This window comes from Marmota marmota, unplaced genomic scaffold, assembly GCF_001458135.2.
Source record: "Marmota marmota marmota unplaced genomic scaffold, marMar, whole genome shotgun sequence".
In the NCBI taxonomy this organism is placed as follows: Eukaryota; Metazoa; Chordata; class Mammalia; order Rodentia; family Sciuridae; genus Marmota; species Marmota marmota.
In genome coordinates, this window is record NW_026000119.1 from 233,154 (window position 1) to 249,200 (window position 16,047).

Sequence of the window (16,047 nt, forward strand, 5' to 3'; positions counted from 1 at the left end):
TAAAAGCAGACAAAACTACATTGATCCCATATGTAATATGTATAAGTAGAAATCATTAATTTTGTTGAATTTTTGTTGTTCACATAGGTTTATTTGATAACAGCATAGTATTTAACATGCATATTTTTTAAAGAAGAAAATTCTTAAAGGTAATTTAAGAAAAAATGTAAATAAATATTATTCAAAATATTAATGTACTTGTTATTTTAAAAATAGAAATGATTGAGGTAGATTCAGGTTAAAAATATCACTATGAAGTATACTTTTTAATTGTAAACCACATGACTATACAGATGCTTTCTTGATATGATTCATTCTTCTTGTGTTATTTGGATAACTTTTTATCTTTGCAAACCAAAGACAGTTTCATAATCCTATTTTTGTTTAAAAAAAATACTGTCTTCCAAAAGTGTGTAAGTTCCAAAAGAAGATTCAAAATTCTGGAAGGACTCATTGCTTGACAATTCTAAGTTTATGTGTTTGTCTTACGTTGGTTATTAAAACTCCAGTTTTTATTGATGATGGTTCAGGATTCTGAAATGTTAGCTTCTTGATGATCAAGAGGCAAGAGCTAGTGGTCTGCACTTCTTTTTTTCCCTTAACCATTAAATTCTCAGATATTGACCAGTGGAATAAGGTAATTGAGCAACTAGGAACACCTTGCCCGGAATTCATGAAGAAATTGCAACCCACAGTAAGAAACTATGTGGAGAATCGGCCCAAGTATGCAGGACTCACCTTCCCCAAGCTCTTTCCAGATTCCCTCTTCCCAGCGGACTCTGAGCACAATAAACTTAAAGGTAGGCCCTCCAGAGACAACTTGAGAACCTCTGTGCAGGACAGAAGCTAAATAGCTTGTGGTTTAGAGACCTACCTTTAACTTCAACTACTTCAAGTTAAGGAAAGGGTACTTTTAAAAAGACCATTTTTACCAAGGGGAGTGGCTGAGGACTTTATAATTAGATATTCAGAAGGAAGGGTAAGAATAAAGTGTGTTAACAAGATTTAGGTTAACTATTTCATAGAGTATACTTAGAAACTTAAATCGTTTTTTGAAGTAAGTTTCAGAAACCAATGTAATATACATCCATCATGCTTTCAATCCTTTCTATTTGGTCTGAAAATATTTTCAGTGCCTGTTTTCAGTTGTAAAATCTTGGAGTTATAAAATCAGATGTTTGAGTTTGTTTTATTTGTATTGTGGGTTTCTTTTATTTGTATTTTAGCATTTTATTTCTATTTATAGTGCTTTTTCAGTTGACAGTGGTAAATGAAATTTCACCTATTCATTTTTATTCAGTATAAACACTTATTAACAAGTGATTCTTTTCTACCATGATGTCTGCAGTTAATAACTTGAGTAACAAATCTCAGTATCTCCCCCCCCCAAATATTGAAGTAAAAAGACCTTTGATTTGTTTGGAAACTAGGCACAAATTTGGCAATGTATTAACTGTAAGATAAATAATATCCTATTTTCTGTTAAACTTTAGGACACTCCTGAGAACTCATTTTGAAGGAAATCTGATAGCCCCAACCCCACTCAAGGTTCAAATTCTGCCACTGTGCCTTGAAATCTGTGTGACTCTGGGCAAGTTATCTCTTTGTACACATGGAGGCAGGGATTTGTTGGGAGGATTAATTTGCTTAATGTTGCACTTAATACAGTGCCTTCAGAGCTTATAACAAATACTAAATACTGTTAAAAATAATAAAAAAAATATATTTAAAAATACTTATATGTGATCAAAAAAGAAAAAGTTAAGACGTACGCTTTGAAACATAACCCTAAGTGTTCAGTGGAGAATTCTGATCTATAGACATAACTAACAAAATTTGAATATCTATGGTAGACTTAAATGAGACGGAGACACTATAATGCAGTGCTACTATTTTCTAAATTTTTACCTAGTGTATTTTAAATATTCCATATTGTTCCTTTGTTCTTGATACTTAGGCTTCACAGTGGATCTTTCTTCCTTTAGCTTTCCTATGGACTTTAGGTATGGTATGGACTAAATTATTACCAACTCAATCATTTTTAAGATCAACATTATCTTTATGCACATTAGGAAAGAGCTAATACTCTAAGAAGAGATATTTTAGCATTTATTCCTTCGGGATGCTAATTGAGATGTTAGGTAAAATCATCCCTTCTGATGAAGACACTTGTAGTATAACAAGTGAAGACAGCAAAGCTCTTATTAAACTACTGAATGATAATGACAGTACTTATAGAAAAATTATTAAAGTATATCATGCTCTGTCATGTAATTCCAACTTTCTTGAGTTTACTTTAAAAATTTTTTAAATTTATATATGAACACAATATCTTTATTTTGTTTGTTTATTTTTATGTGGTCTGAGGGTTGAACACAGTGCCTCACATGTGAGGGGCAAGCGCTCTGCCACTGAGCCACAACCCCTGCCCCTTGAGTTTTATTTTTAAGTGGAACCTCTATAATTATATTCTTTGTAAAGGATAAACTATTTTATTATTGTTATGATTATTTAATTTAATTTTAATGTAAAATTACCACATTGTTAAGAATCATAACATACAATAGCCAAAAGAAACAATATATTTCATTATATTTGAAAAAGAGCATAACAGATTTTTTTTTGCAAATGAAAGATAAAGCATTGAAATATTTTCCTCATTTTGTTTCAGACATAAGATATTTACTATTATTTCTTCCTAAGATGATTTGGTATTAATATAGTTCATGGCCCTATTCCAGCGCCTGCTCTAAAAAGTGAAATATGGTGGGTTTGATAGGACAATAAAAGGGAAAATAGATGTAAAATCATTTATAAATCAAAGAAGTCTTTCAAACTAGTAATGAGAAATATTAAAGTTTGAATTAACATACAAGTCTTTTTATATTTTTATTATTCTTATAAGCTTCAAACTTCTATTTGTAAATAATACTAATGATTTTCTGTGATTGAATTTACCAGGAAAATGGTTAATAGACATAAAATATCCTAAAGGATTAGTTAACTAGTGATTTTTCATGTTAGAACAAGACATCAGAAGATTTCTTTATTGAAATGTGAAGACACAAGAAAATACAGAATAAGTGAAAATGGTTTGCTACATTTTAACTGTAGTTTTGTTAAAATTATATGAAAAATATTTGACCAACAAATAACTGAAAAAATAAATAGCACCAAAAAAATATGCCCATAGATACAGTGGTTGACTCAAGCTTATTGGGACAATTGGTATTTTCTGATTTTCATATTATGTTATTTTCAGTTTTACACAACTTACCTAGTTGCTTTTCTCTGAAAAATTGATGAAATAAAAATTGATATATATCCATGTTTTTATGATTTATTCTTAAATCAATTGAGGCTCTTTTCCTTTTAATTTGAAGTTTTACTATATATTTGGAACCATCTGAATATTTTTACTATTAAACCTTTCTATCAATTGAATAACAATTTCGGTTTAAGATATTTATTTCCATTCAAACAGTAATTTTTGTAAAATTTTATATATTTTTTAGAGATTAAAAATTAATGAGGCTTTACTAGTGTTCGTAAACAAATATGCTTACTGATTATCACTAAATAACTTTACAACTAATACTACCCATAATCATAAAATTAATCTTAGTAACATAAACATAATGTAGTTTTACATTGCTGTCATGTGTAGCATTGAACGGACTTCAGCCATTAACTACTTGATTTCATGAAATCATGATTCTACTGATTTAAAGTGCCTGATGATCACAAAATGTTAAAATGACAATTCACCAGTTGAATGATATCATATCTATCACTACTACTCTTCAGGTTATTTTCATGCATACAATAAATTGGGGCTATATGATCTCTCATCAATTTGAATTCAGTTCAAATTTTAATAATTCTAAAATATGAATGAGAACATGAAAATACACATTGCTTATCTTCAAAGAGCCATCACTATCAAACATCATGGATTTGCATTTCTATGCTTGTTATCCCTTCAGCCTATGGTCATCCAGATTACCTAAGAAAATTATTTTGCTTATATTAACTTTCTGGTGAATGTTGCTTAAGTTATTTGAATGTTAAATGAATAATTGTGTATTTATATTATAACTTCAATGAGCCCTAGATGATGCCTTAGGCCTCGAGACCTATAGAAAGAGATGCAAAATTAATTTCTTTTTCCAGAATATCCAGAAATGGACTTGATATTTATTTAGAAACAAGATATTTGTTGATTTTTTTTTTTGCTTTAGTTTCCACTCCATACAACAAATAAAAATCTTGCTGGTTGTTTTTCTCATTGATTGTTTCAGCCAGCCAAGCCAGGGATTTGTTGTCAAAGATGCTAGTGATTGACCCAGCCAAGAGGATATCAGTGGATGACGCCTTACAGCACCCTTACATCAACGTCTGGTACGATCCTGCTGAAGTGGAGGCGGTAAGGCAGAGGCATATTTTATTTTCTTTCCATAAACAAACCTTAGCTGTAGTAAACTCTTAGTAGGATTGAACCCCAGAAGGGCACACAAAAAAATTCTAGGTCAAAAATACCATTATCTGCCCCTGTAAAAGATATTTTCCTTAACTATCTTTTAAATGAATTTGTTTTTTAGGACTTCCTATGAAAGGGGGTGATTTAGTCCAAACTTTAGATGTACTTGGCACATTTACCATTTGTGTTCATTAAATTGTTTGTATGTCTCATCCAATGTGTTTTTAGCCTCTTCCAATGCAAGATTCATGGTTGAAAACCCAGTACAGGATAAGCTACTTTGCTTCTGTTTCATAATAATACGTCTATTAGTATCATGTGATATTTAATATTTCAGTTAGAAACCTTTTATCAAGCTAATGGTGACTTTGTGAAACTACATGAGCTAGACAAGAAAAAGTGGGTATTTCAATACAGGCATTATTTTTAAGGTTGATTCCAAAGTGAATATCATAGTGTGGTATATCTTTTCTTTCTTAAGAATCTTCTTAGAACCATAACTTTTATCTTCAAACTATTTGTCAACAATTGAAAAATATTGACTCTACTTTTCTTTCTTACATCTTTACTTATCTCATTTTCTCTATACTGGGCTACAGATTAGTAGAGCAATGTATATTGCTGTTGTCCACATGTGTTATATAGGCCTTCTGATGAGAATTTGCTTTTTGCACCTCCTTTAAATGTTACTATCAGCAATGTTACCCTTTCTCACAAATGTCAGAATCTCTTCAAATTCTTAGAATATCTGTGCTAAACTATCTCATTTTTTTTTATAACATAATACTTTCTAATGCATGTGTTTCAATCTGTTCTAATCTTTTATTTGAAATACTATTTACTTTTTACCCTTCTCCATACCCCAGAGTATGCTTGAAGATATTTTTGCTATGTTTCAGTTTCTTTTCCTCTGCCTCATCATGTACTTGCACATGTGACAGGTGCTAAATTTAAATTTACATAATCCTCATTTCTTCATTCTTCACTAGAGAAGCAGAGGCTGAGAGATGATAGTGAGGACCAGGTAGAATTGATCTTTACAAACACAAGCAGCAAGCTCCTTTGCATAGGTAATGTGATCATTAAATATTCAAAAGGTTCAGAGAGAACACTACAGTGGTGAGCCTCCCACATGGAAACGATAGTGGAGTTATATGTCTGCTAAGGCTGACAAAAACTGCACAACTTTTTCTTAAGACCTGCTTACTTAAGCAGTTTTACAACGATGTTGACATTTTATTTTGCTTAGGATTTTTAGTCACTTGATTTGATTCTTACAAAATAAAATTCCCTTAACTTAATAGTTCTGAGTTTATGATTTTCTTAAAATGAATATACATTCTTGTAACTAAAGTATGGAACCTCTTGCAATCTCTTATGCTTAGGAAATATTTTCCAATGTTCTTGGAATAAAATGAAGTGAGGCAATATGTAGAGAATTTTATATATAATACACATATATATTTTGCAAAATAGATATATATGTATATAAACACTCATCTATACATGTATATGTAAATATGTATATATTACATACATATGTAAATATGTGTATGCATGTGTGAAAATGAAATGTAAAACTTTTGCTCTGATAACGTTCAAAAAGATATTTTTGGTTGTATTGATAAAAATTGTAGATAAACAAATTAGTTGAAATTGTTGCTCCTCATTTATTTTGATAGTTTGAATTATATGGCATATTTATTTTTTGCTTAGATCTAATTTAATGAATGTAATCTGTTTTTAATGGATTGTGGCCTGGAGTTTAATTGGAGTCATAAAGTCTGCATTTGTAATTCACTTGTAATTATGTTGCCTATAAAAGAGACAGTTGCTTAGACTCTGTAACAACATATTAGAATAATGCCAATGAGTTTTAAATTATTTTAACTTTTTATGAAAAAAATTCTTTGAAGGATAAAAAGATAAAAGGATACCAAAGATACAAGAGTCTATTTTTCAACTTTTTCAAAATTGTTATACTGAGGCAGGGATGACAATAAGTGACAATAAAATTCTCCTATGAAGTTTAGGAGAAGAATCTTCTACAAAATGAAGATCTATGACAAGGAATCTGTACACATAAAAACAAGCATATATTTGGCATCTAGACTAGGATCATTGATTATACAAGAGTAAAATTGTCGTGTATCTACAAATGTTGCAGTGAATTCTGATCCTAGGGCAAGAATAGTTTATTATGCTGCAAAATATATTACAGAAACCACAAATAGGAAGTGACATCTGGAAAGTGCTAGAAGCAGAAAGTGCTAGAAGTCAGTTATGCTTTTTGTAGTACCAGTAGGATTAATGTCTTCGTAATTGGACATGAATATGTATTTAAAATAAAAGGACCTTTCTTTATAGACTTTTGGCAAAGCTATAGTGGAGTTATATGTCTGCCAGGGTTGAAAAGAATGTTTTGCATAATAAACTCTAGTGTGTCTTTATAAAACAAATAAATGGAAATATCAGTTAATTAGAAGTCCCATGATTAGAGGTCATCAAGGAGATCCATGTTCAAGCAGCTGTCAAGTAACTCACAAGTAATGCTTGGGAGGGCAGGAAATTCACAGAGGAAAGAAAAATTAGTTTTGCTGAAGGAAAATAGACACAAGTGAACAAGATATAAGGGAGAAGATGTGGGAAAATTTGATATCTGCAGGAGATGTTGAAAAAAAAGTAGATAAATATTTTATGTACTAATCTATTAATCATATTGTACATTATCTTACACATATTTCCCAAAGAACCACAATTCCAAAATCAAGAGAGATGAGCCTATTAATATTTTTAGAACTCTAATAGAGAAAATTAATTATATTTGCATAAGCTGAAAATTTAAAAATCTGGATATCAAGCTGAATAATGGCCTATGTGTGCAATACAGTAGTGTATAAAGACTTTGAAGTTATAACTGCCCAAATTATTAGCAAGTTCTTAGTCAAAGAATGCTCAGAGTAACAAAAGTTCATGTCCAAAAAAGAGCACAAAGGCCACACTAAATGTCAATCCTTTTTTGTGAAATAATGGGTTGATATTCTAACTGGCTCAATGTTCATCAAGAGGGTAAAGATATTGCATTCAATTGCAGTCTATTGAGTTGTTTGCACCTTTATAGATGTGAAAAGATGGGTTTGACTTAAATTTTTACTCTGCCCATGGTAGCTGGCTTTGATCAATTTCTTAAACTTTCTGCAACTCAGTCTTCCTAACTGAGCAAGTTGTCCTGTGTTATACTTACAATATAGTGTTCTAAGAATTTAAAAAATATGTGCTTGTAATATGCTTAGTACAGCAATGGCAGCCAGTAAAGAGCGTATAAATCATCATTAGTATTGTCACTGTTATTACTATTGCTATTATGACTTACATGAAAAGCTTTACTACCTTTTGGTATTAGGAAAAGGTAGTTGTATCTGATGAAAAAGTCCAGCTGGCTGAGGAATATAAAAGTATTCTCTAACAATTTTTTGGTTAATTATTAAAAACTGTTGCAGAGGAGATCTTCCCACAGAGACAAAGCCAGAGGTCCCAGCCTTTTGTGTTCTTGTTTGAGAGGATTCCAGGCAAGAAAGGAGATTAGTAAAAGAAATAGCAGAGTTTATTGGAAGGAATAGGAAAAAGGGAAACTCTCAAGGAAGAGAGTGGGTCCTCTCAGAGGGGAGAAGGATAGCACCCCCCTCCCCATTCCAGTTTTATTGGGAGTCCCTCGGAAGTTTCTAGAGTCCCACCCAGGTCCACCTCTTGACTTCTGACCCACAGCAGAGCTGTATCAGACTTTCAAGTCCCTACTACACATGGTAAATGTCTGAAGCAAGGCTGAATCACTATGGCCCATGCTAACAAGTTGAGTTGGAACTTGTTCTCACAGATTTAATGATTAGGGTAAATTATCCTTATCTTTTTGAGTTCTGGGATCTGGTCTGTGGGAGGATCACAAAAGTTGTGGCCCTGACTGCTTCAAGGTAACCTGTCTTTTTCTTACTGGCAAAACAAGCCTGCATTTCTCCTGTAGATAGCAGGTTGTTCACTCAGGAATGTGACATATCCTATTGACTTAAGCCAGGTAGGGTTGCAGGTAAATTGTTTTTTAAAGAGAGCATGTGGGGTCAGCACAGGGGGCCCAGTTTATAGAATTATCCCCTTAACCTCATGTTCCCACTGCTCGTGCCTGTTACCTGTCAAAGGTCATGTAGTTTTTACATGTTTTTAACGGGTTGGTCCTTGGTTTTTGATGATGGATACACATCTACTTTGCCAAATGTAAGGCCATCCAGTGCCATTAGTTTAAACCAAAAGAAAACAAAGTATGAAGCCCACAAATTTTTATTATAACTTTATTTTAGGAAAGTAGGGGATATTCAGGATTCTTTTGGGGACTCAGTTTACTATCTTCTGTGTACACCATTGAAGAAAAATACTGGAATAAGGCTCATTTTGTTGCCTTTTTTCTTAACAGATTCTTAAGCTTAGAGACCCTAGTAGGATAGAATGGTGGCATTTACCTAGCTCCCTAAGGATAGGGTTACTGAGAACTTTTGATCTCTTTGGTGAACTCTAAATTAAGGTAGAGTTAATTACCTCTCAGGGCAAGTAAGAAGAGTATTTAAGAGGGACATAAAATGTAACTTTTTGGATTTGATATGAGGGATTGAACCCAGGGGGACTTAGCCACTGAGCCACATCCCCAGCCATTTTTATTTTTAATTTTAAGAGAGGGTCTTGCTAAGTTGCTTAGGGCCCTGATGAGGCTGGCCTCAAACTTGCAGTTCTCCTGCCTCAGCCTCCTAAACTGCTGGTATTATAAGCATGTACCATCACATCTGGAAAAATGTAACCATTTTTTTTTTAAACTTCAGAGCGCCATGAAAAAACTCCTGAGTGTAAGAATCTTTATTAAAGGTTTCTATAGATTTGTACATAACCAAGTGGGAGAAGGAGAGTAGGGTGTAGGAGCTGAAGAGGGAGAAGTACATTCCATCACCAAACCAAAGACATCACAACTCAAATTCATCATCATAAGGAAGCCAATTTAAACTGTGTGGGATGAGAGGACATTTCTTAATTTCTCGATTCTTGAGAAAAAGAAAGGATCAACCTCTGACACTAAAACCATCCCCTAAGGTAGACAGGTGTTGGGGTCAGACTTTATTGTCAGGAGTGATCAGCTTGTCAGACCACTAAGTTAAAGGGTCTAATTCAGAGAGGCCCAGGTACCATCTCTAATGGCTGAAATGGTGCTCCAGGGATCTGAACAGAGGGGCAGGTTGAGTCAGTCAGGCATCTGGCATCTGAGAATTCTGTTCAAGAGTGCATGAACCAAGGTCCTTGAGGATCCCAAGAAGGGTAGCAGTCCTGTGTGGGCTGACTTGAATAGACCAAAGACAAAGTGTGACTAATCTAACCAGTTTGGGTGGAGAGTGATTAGGGAACAGGGTCAGAGCTGAGCTTGCCGGATATTTCTTACTTAATTAAATATTAGTTTGGGAATTGGGGCCAGGCTGAGTGAAAATTTAATCTCCCTATACTGAATAGCCTTAGTTAAACAACCTGACCTTCAGATTCCCAGTGAGAGCCTCACCTGGGAAGCAAGGTAGCACATGTGTAATAATGCCAAAGTTCAATTAAAATAAGCACTGAGAAAATGTAAGCCCAGAGTAGTCAGCAGTGTTACATATTTTACTGTTTGTTCATAACATAAGGTAATTAATAGAGCCTTAAAAGTTTTATTGATATTACTGTTTACTATTTAATTACTTTAGGGATTATAGTTTTTGCCTACAATGAAAGAATTTATAGGAAAAAGTTAACCTGACTGTGTTAAGCTATTTTATTACATCACAGATTTCATGCCCTTTGAGCAGATATACTATCTGACAGTATTTTATCATCTTCTTATGTGTCATCTTATTGTATATTACTAGATATTACCAAAGAGAAGGCAGAGAAGGGATGCCAACCATGCAGGAAATGTGTGTTATTTTCAATCTTCTTGAAACAGACAAATGTAAATTTTAATGTTGCCTATCTCCAAAAATCTCTTCAAGGTAAATCTTAAGAGTTTAGAGTCATTGCAGAGTAGTTTTGCGCTGCAGCTCAGCAATTATCAACACTTAGAATATCAACTCCACAATTGTGAGCAGCTACGTGGACACAGAACCAGACACCCTGATGAGAAAATAGAGTAGAGCTAGGCACAGGATCAGAAAGAACAGAAAAATAAATCAGAAGCCTGTGGTCGGCAGGCTCCAGAATTTGGTCTGTCATCCTGAGTAAGAGCTGATACAGACATGTAGACAAATAAGGTAGGGCAGACAGTTAAGACCAGCAGGGCAGTCAGGAGAGACATGCATCTCAGATGCATCCCTAAAGAGCATTTAAACAGAGACAAAGCTTAGAGTGTTCTTAGATCACTGTGCAAAAGCCAGAGCAGATATTCTCCCAGATTAGCTAATATAGGTAGCAACCACGAGCCCTAGAATGAAGAGATAATTTACTGGATCCAAGGGGGAGCAGTGATAGGCCTGCCCTGTGGGAACTTGAGTCAAAGACACAGAGGAGATTCATTTGCTTCTGAACAGAGGGAGGGGACAAGTGGAGTGGAGTGTGTCCTGATCTCCTGGTAGTGTCTGCCTTCTGTTGGCTGAGATCAGCCCTGAGGCTGACAGATGAGCCCAGGGGAAATGCATCTCTGAGGGGTCAGCCCCCTGAGATAGAGAGTTGATCCTGGATAAGGACACATGTGGGTATATGCACCCAGCGATGTCACTTACCTAGTCATCATTGCCTAGTCACTCTGAAATCCCCAAATAAGAGGGAAGTAACCAAAGAACTGCACCTACACTGGAGAGAAGACTTTGGAGGTTAGAAGGTTTGGGGGACCTCCTCAGGCACACAGTCATGTTACCCTCGGTAACTATTTAATTGGTTTCAATATTTTATGATTTCTTGCCAAGAAATACTAACTTGATAGTCCTGGCAGAAGAGCATTTCTCACTGGGGTTTTCACTGAATATGTGTGCTTCCCCCTTTTATATGTTTATGTCTCTCTTCCAGCTTGTAGTGGGCTGAAGGGGAGCCTACAGGATTGTTGGACAACATGGGGCAGTGAAAGGATTCAGCTATCTTTTTTCTGTAGTTGAGTCTTCCTTTAATTCTACTCTTCTGCTGACAAGTAGGCAAAGTACACTAGAGAAACTTCTGTCATTCTTCCTTCTCATACACTTCTTTCTTACTTTGTCTTTCCTTCATTTCGTATCTCCTCTCTTTTTTTAATCCAGTACCTACAAGCTGTTCAGACAGCCTTTATTTGTTAACAACATAGTATTTATTCCCTGATTCTGTAAATGTTAATCGAGCCCACTCTTTACGTTCCACACTGACATAGATGATGGTGATTTGCAGTAAATTTAAAAATAATAAACAAAAAGTTTTCTGTTTTCATTGCACTTGGTAGATTTATATTCAGTTAATGGCTAATGGAAATTTTTATAGAATGGAAACTTTTGATAACATACTGTCTCCTGGAGAAACTTTTTATTTGATTTGATTATTTAACATGTTTAGTATATGATTTCCTGAATGGAAGAGAGATCTGTAATGACATGTACCTCCCAGTATTAATTAGCTATAACTAAATTGCAATGAGAATCCACTAATCTTCAACCAGATGTGCATCAACTGTTTTGAATAATAATTTACATATTATGCATATTTATCTCTACCTATAATTCTTGGACAACTATTTGGTTCTGAATATAAACAGTGATCTAGCCAGGTTTTGGTAAATGAAATGCGTAGATTATTACTAAATAACAGAAAAAAATTATAAAGTTGTTATGTTAACTATTTGGAAAGACTAAATTTATAGCTTAAAGACTCATCTATAAATGCATTGGCTATCTGGATCCTTCAAACAAAATTCAAATAGTTGAGGGTAGTAGTAGGGAATTATTGTCACTTATTATTACCTTTTATTTTTAATTCCCTTGAATGTATTTTTACAATAAAAGCTAACATTATTTGATTATGAATATCACTTACTGGCACTATTTCACTTACATTATGAATACTTTTTGTTGTATTTCTACTTTCACTTTAACTTCATTAACTACTGAATTCTCTTGAATCCATAATAAATTCCTAAAACAACATGGTAAAGAATAGGCTGATAAATATATATAATTATAAATGTACTTTTTATACTCTTTTAGACTCCATGTGTATACGTGATTATAAATATGTTTAATAGATTCTTTTATGCTCAGTGAATATTGATTATAACAGTGAAGTGATTTCTTATCATTTAGGAATGATAAGGAAAAATATGAGCTACAGTAATTATGAATTTAATGCATCTATATTAAAAAAAATTATTGTAGTTGTTCCCTTTTTGGAGGTAAGCCACTGATTGACACATACATATGCTTGCTTTGAATATCATGTAATCTTTTTATTAACTCATTGAGCCTTAGTTTAGAACTGTGTATTAAACATGAAGTACCTAGAAAAGATGATTTATATTAGTTATTAATGAAAACAGTTCTTTGCACAGACTGTCTCCCCCTTTGGGAGAAAGGGATTAAAGTCTTTGTAATTGGCATTTTCCTTTGGTGAGTAATATCAGAAGGTTAGGGCATGTCTTCAAGACAGTTTATGAATAATTCATCCATCTGAAATTCTGAGAGTACTGTTTTTGTTTCTTGATTTCTGCCACAGAATACAGATTCATGCTTAAAGCCATCTATAGATATTATTTGTATTTGCCGTTATTGTGCCTGAAGATGCAGTCAGTTTGCATATAAAGTTTATTATATAAAATTTAATAGCAACTCAGTACAATATTTTAAAAAATCAGAAATGTAAAATTTGATTTCTTTTAAAAAATTTTTTTATAGTTGTAGATGGACAGCATGCCTTTATTTATGTTTTTATGTGGTATTGAGGATTAAACCCAGTGCCTCACATATGCTATGCAAGTGTTCTGCCACTGAGCTATAGCCCCAGCCCCAAATTTGATTTCTTTAAGGAATTTTTGGAGAAAATTGAAAACTATAACAAAAGAAGAAATATCTTATTTTATTAAAATAAAAATAACTGGTTTCTCTTAACATTTTGTTGGTAGAGAAAGCCTTTGTTTCTTTTCATTAAAAGTGCCTGCCTTTCTGATTATGACCTTGGATTTAATTACTTGCTTCTTGAAGCTATGTATGTGCACCCACTCTTATTAAGAAAGAAAAAGTCTCTTTTATTTTTCTCAAGAAATTTGAATCATGTTTATTATCTTGGATTTCAATTTGGAAAATGTATATAACGTTTTTTCTTTTATATTTGCATCTAAATATATCACTGTTTGATAAAGCACATCAATCTTTTTTCCCCAAAAACTCCTACTTGGAGCTTTTATAAAGAAAATTACTTTCAAAAGATTTCTAATATTGTTTCTGGAATTTTATGAATATCAAGGAAAGATAAAATATATTTTCTTCAGTATTTCCACTAGTAGGATAAACTACCTCATTTCAGTTTGAGGAAAAGCCTAATTGTTTAAAATATTTAGCATATTGGTGATTTTATTTCCATTCTATGCTATGAATTTTTTTCTGCATTTTAAATTTGACAGTAAGACTAAATATTTCCCACTGGTTCACTGGTTCGGTCTATAATTTGCATGTAGGTCATGGATGACCTTTTGGTTTTAAGAGGTAGAGAGACAAAGAAGTCACCGAGGGATGTTGTAATGTGGAGCATCCTTATTCTCTTCTGTCCACTTGCCATCATTTAGATTCTGTTTTTCAGACTAATGTTCCTATGAGTTCTTTTAAATATGATTTCTTCTACTCACATGGAGTTAATAAACTGGCTGAATCCCTCTCTCAGCTGTTCTCTCCATCTGTTCTAACACAAGGACTACCTCTTTGAATCTTGTGATTTCTTATTATTGCAGCATGCGTCATACTGTGAAAAAGCTAACGCAACACCTTGGCAGGCTTAATTTAAGAAATAGCTCAGTGCCATCTATCTGTCATGGAAGACCCTTTTAGTGTGGATATGAACTCTAAGTAGTTTTGTTAGGCTCAGAAAGTGTGTGTGTGTGTGTGTGTGTGTGTGTGTGTGTGTGTGTGTATATATATATATTTTAGAAATAAGTGGGAAGAAACATGAGCTACAATGGATATGAATTTGATGCACTCTAATTATGTGCTTAATTATAGAAAGAGCAATTCATATTTTCTGGTTCTCATTTGCTTGGTGAAAGTTAAATGAATGTCTATAATTCCTAATATCTGCATTTGCAGAGTTTTAAATTTCCATCTGTTCATTGCTGATGTATTCTTTCAGCAGCAAAATTTAAGCAATTTACTAATTGCCTTCCAGAGAAAATATAACTTCATTACATTTTGCATGCCCAGCGTCTCACTTGTGAAAGTGAAGATATCTTCTGAATCACATTTGGATTGTTTTGATGCCACATATTTTGTTGGTGGGAGCTTGTCAAAATGTTTGTTGTAGATAGATTTAGCCACCTGCTCTTAGAGGCTCCTTTCCCTACATGACTTATAATAGGAATATGTACTTCATGCAGAACGCAGTGCCTTGTGTCTAATTTTAGCAAATTTTTCTACTGAAAAGAAAGATTCATCTTCATTTCTATTCACTGGGATATTCAGAATCTGTTGAACATATCAGGTTAGAAAGCATAAAAAACTGGAATGGTCGAATGGTTCATTCTCAAGACATACCTTTTTCTTTACTAGTGAAGTCTCTTCTTTGATTTTCTGCAAAGCCTACATATTTATTATTTATAAACTCTGTGATTTATAGGCCATATTTGTTCTACTCCAAGCAGAACACTTATTTGGTGGGTAGCCCTGCTTAAATTCCTACATAGTTTTGCTACTTGAAATGGTTTTTTTTTTTTTTTTTTTTTTTTTTTGCTCCTTTACTTTCAGATTCAATGCAAATTAATTGTACAATTAAATTTTAACAGAATATTCTTTATTTTTAAAATCCATCCTGTACTATTCAACACAACAAGTGCTTACTGCACCCTTATGTGATGCTGACCCTATAGTGGAGCTCAAGACTCACAGATGAGGGAATTATTTCCCTGCCCTCAGGAGCTCACAGTCTAGCACTCAGCTTTCTTATGACTCCATTATGTTTGCTGCAGGAAATTCAGGGGACTTTTGAAAAAGATTCTGAAATTATAATTATGTCTATATATCTATCTTCCTGGTGATACAGCTCATAAGCTTTATCAGGTTTCTGGAGCTCTTTTACTCCAAATATAATTCTTAAAAATATAAAAAGCACTGGACTTGTAGAGAAAGTTTATGTTAAGGGGTCTAAAAATAGTGATATTTTACTTTTAACTATTGTTTATAGGCCTAAGTGAACTTTGACTTAAGACATTAAGTGCACTTTGTAGAGAATTATAGCTTATTTCCTTGGGATAATTTTGTATTTGTATTAAAAGTCTCTTTCATTTGTAAAGATCTTGTTTTTATTTTTAGCAACAGAATGGAGAGGAAAGCAACTGATAAATTTAAAATGCTATGCCT

The 16,047-nt window shown here is 33.3% G+C and overlaps 1 protein-coding gene across 3 annotated transcripts in view; it reads left to right on the plus strand.

Annotated features, from left to right (window-relative positions):
- Mapk10 (mitogen-activated protein kinase 10) overlaps nucleotides 1–16,047 on the plus strand; it is a 174,287-nt gene that overhangs the window by 124,176 nt on the left and 34,064 nt on the right. For all 3 annotated transcript variants that reach the window (XM_015499180.2, XM_015499176.2, XM_015499179.2), the window contains exons 8-9: nucleotides 618–800; nucleotides 4,302–4,426. In XM_015499180.2, the coding sequence (XP_015354666.1) occupies nucleotides 618–800; nucleotides 4,302–4,426 (308 nt within the window). The remainder of the gene's footprint in view (nucleotides 1–617; nucleotides 801–4,301; nucleotides 4,427–16,047) is intronic.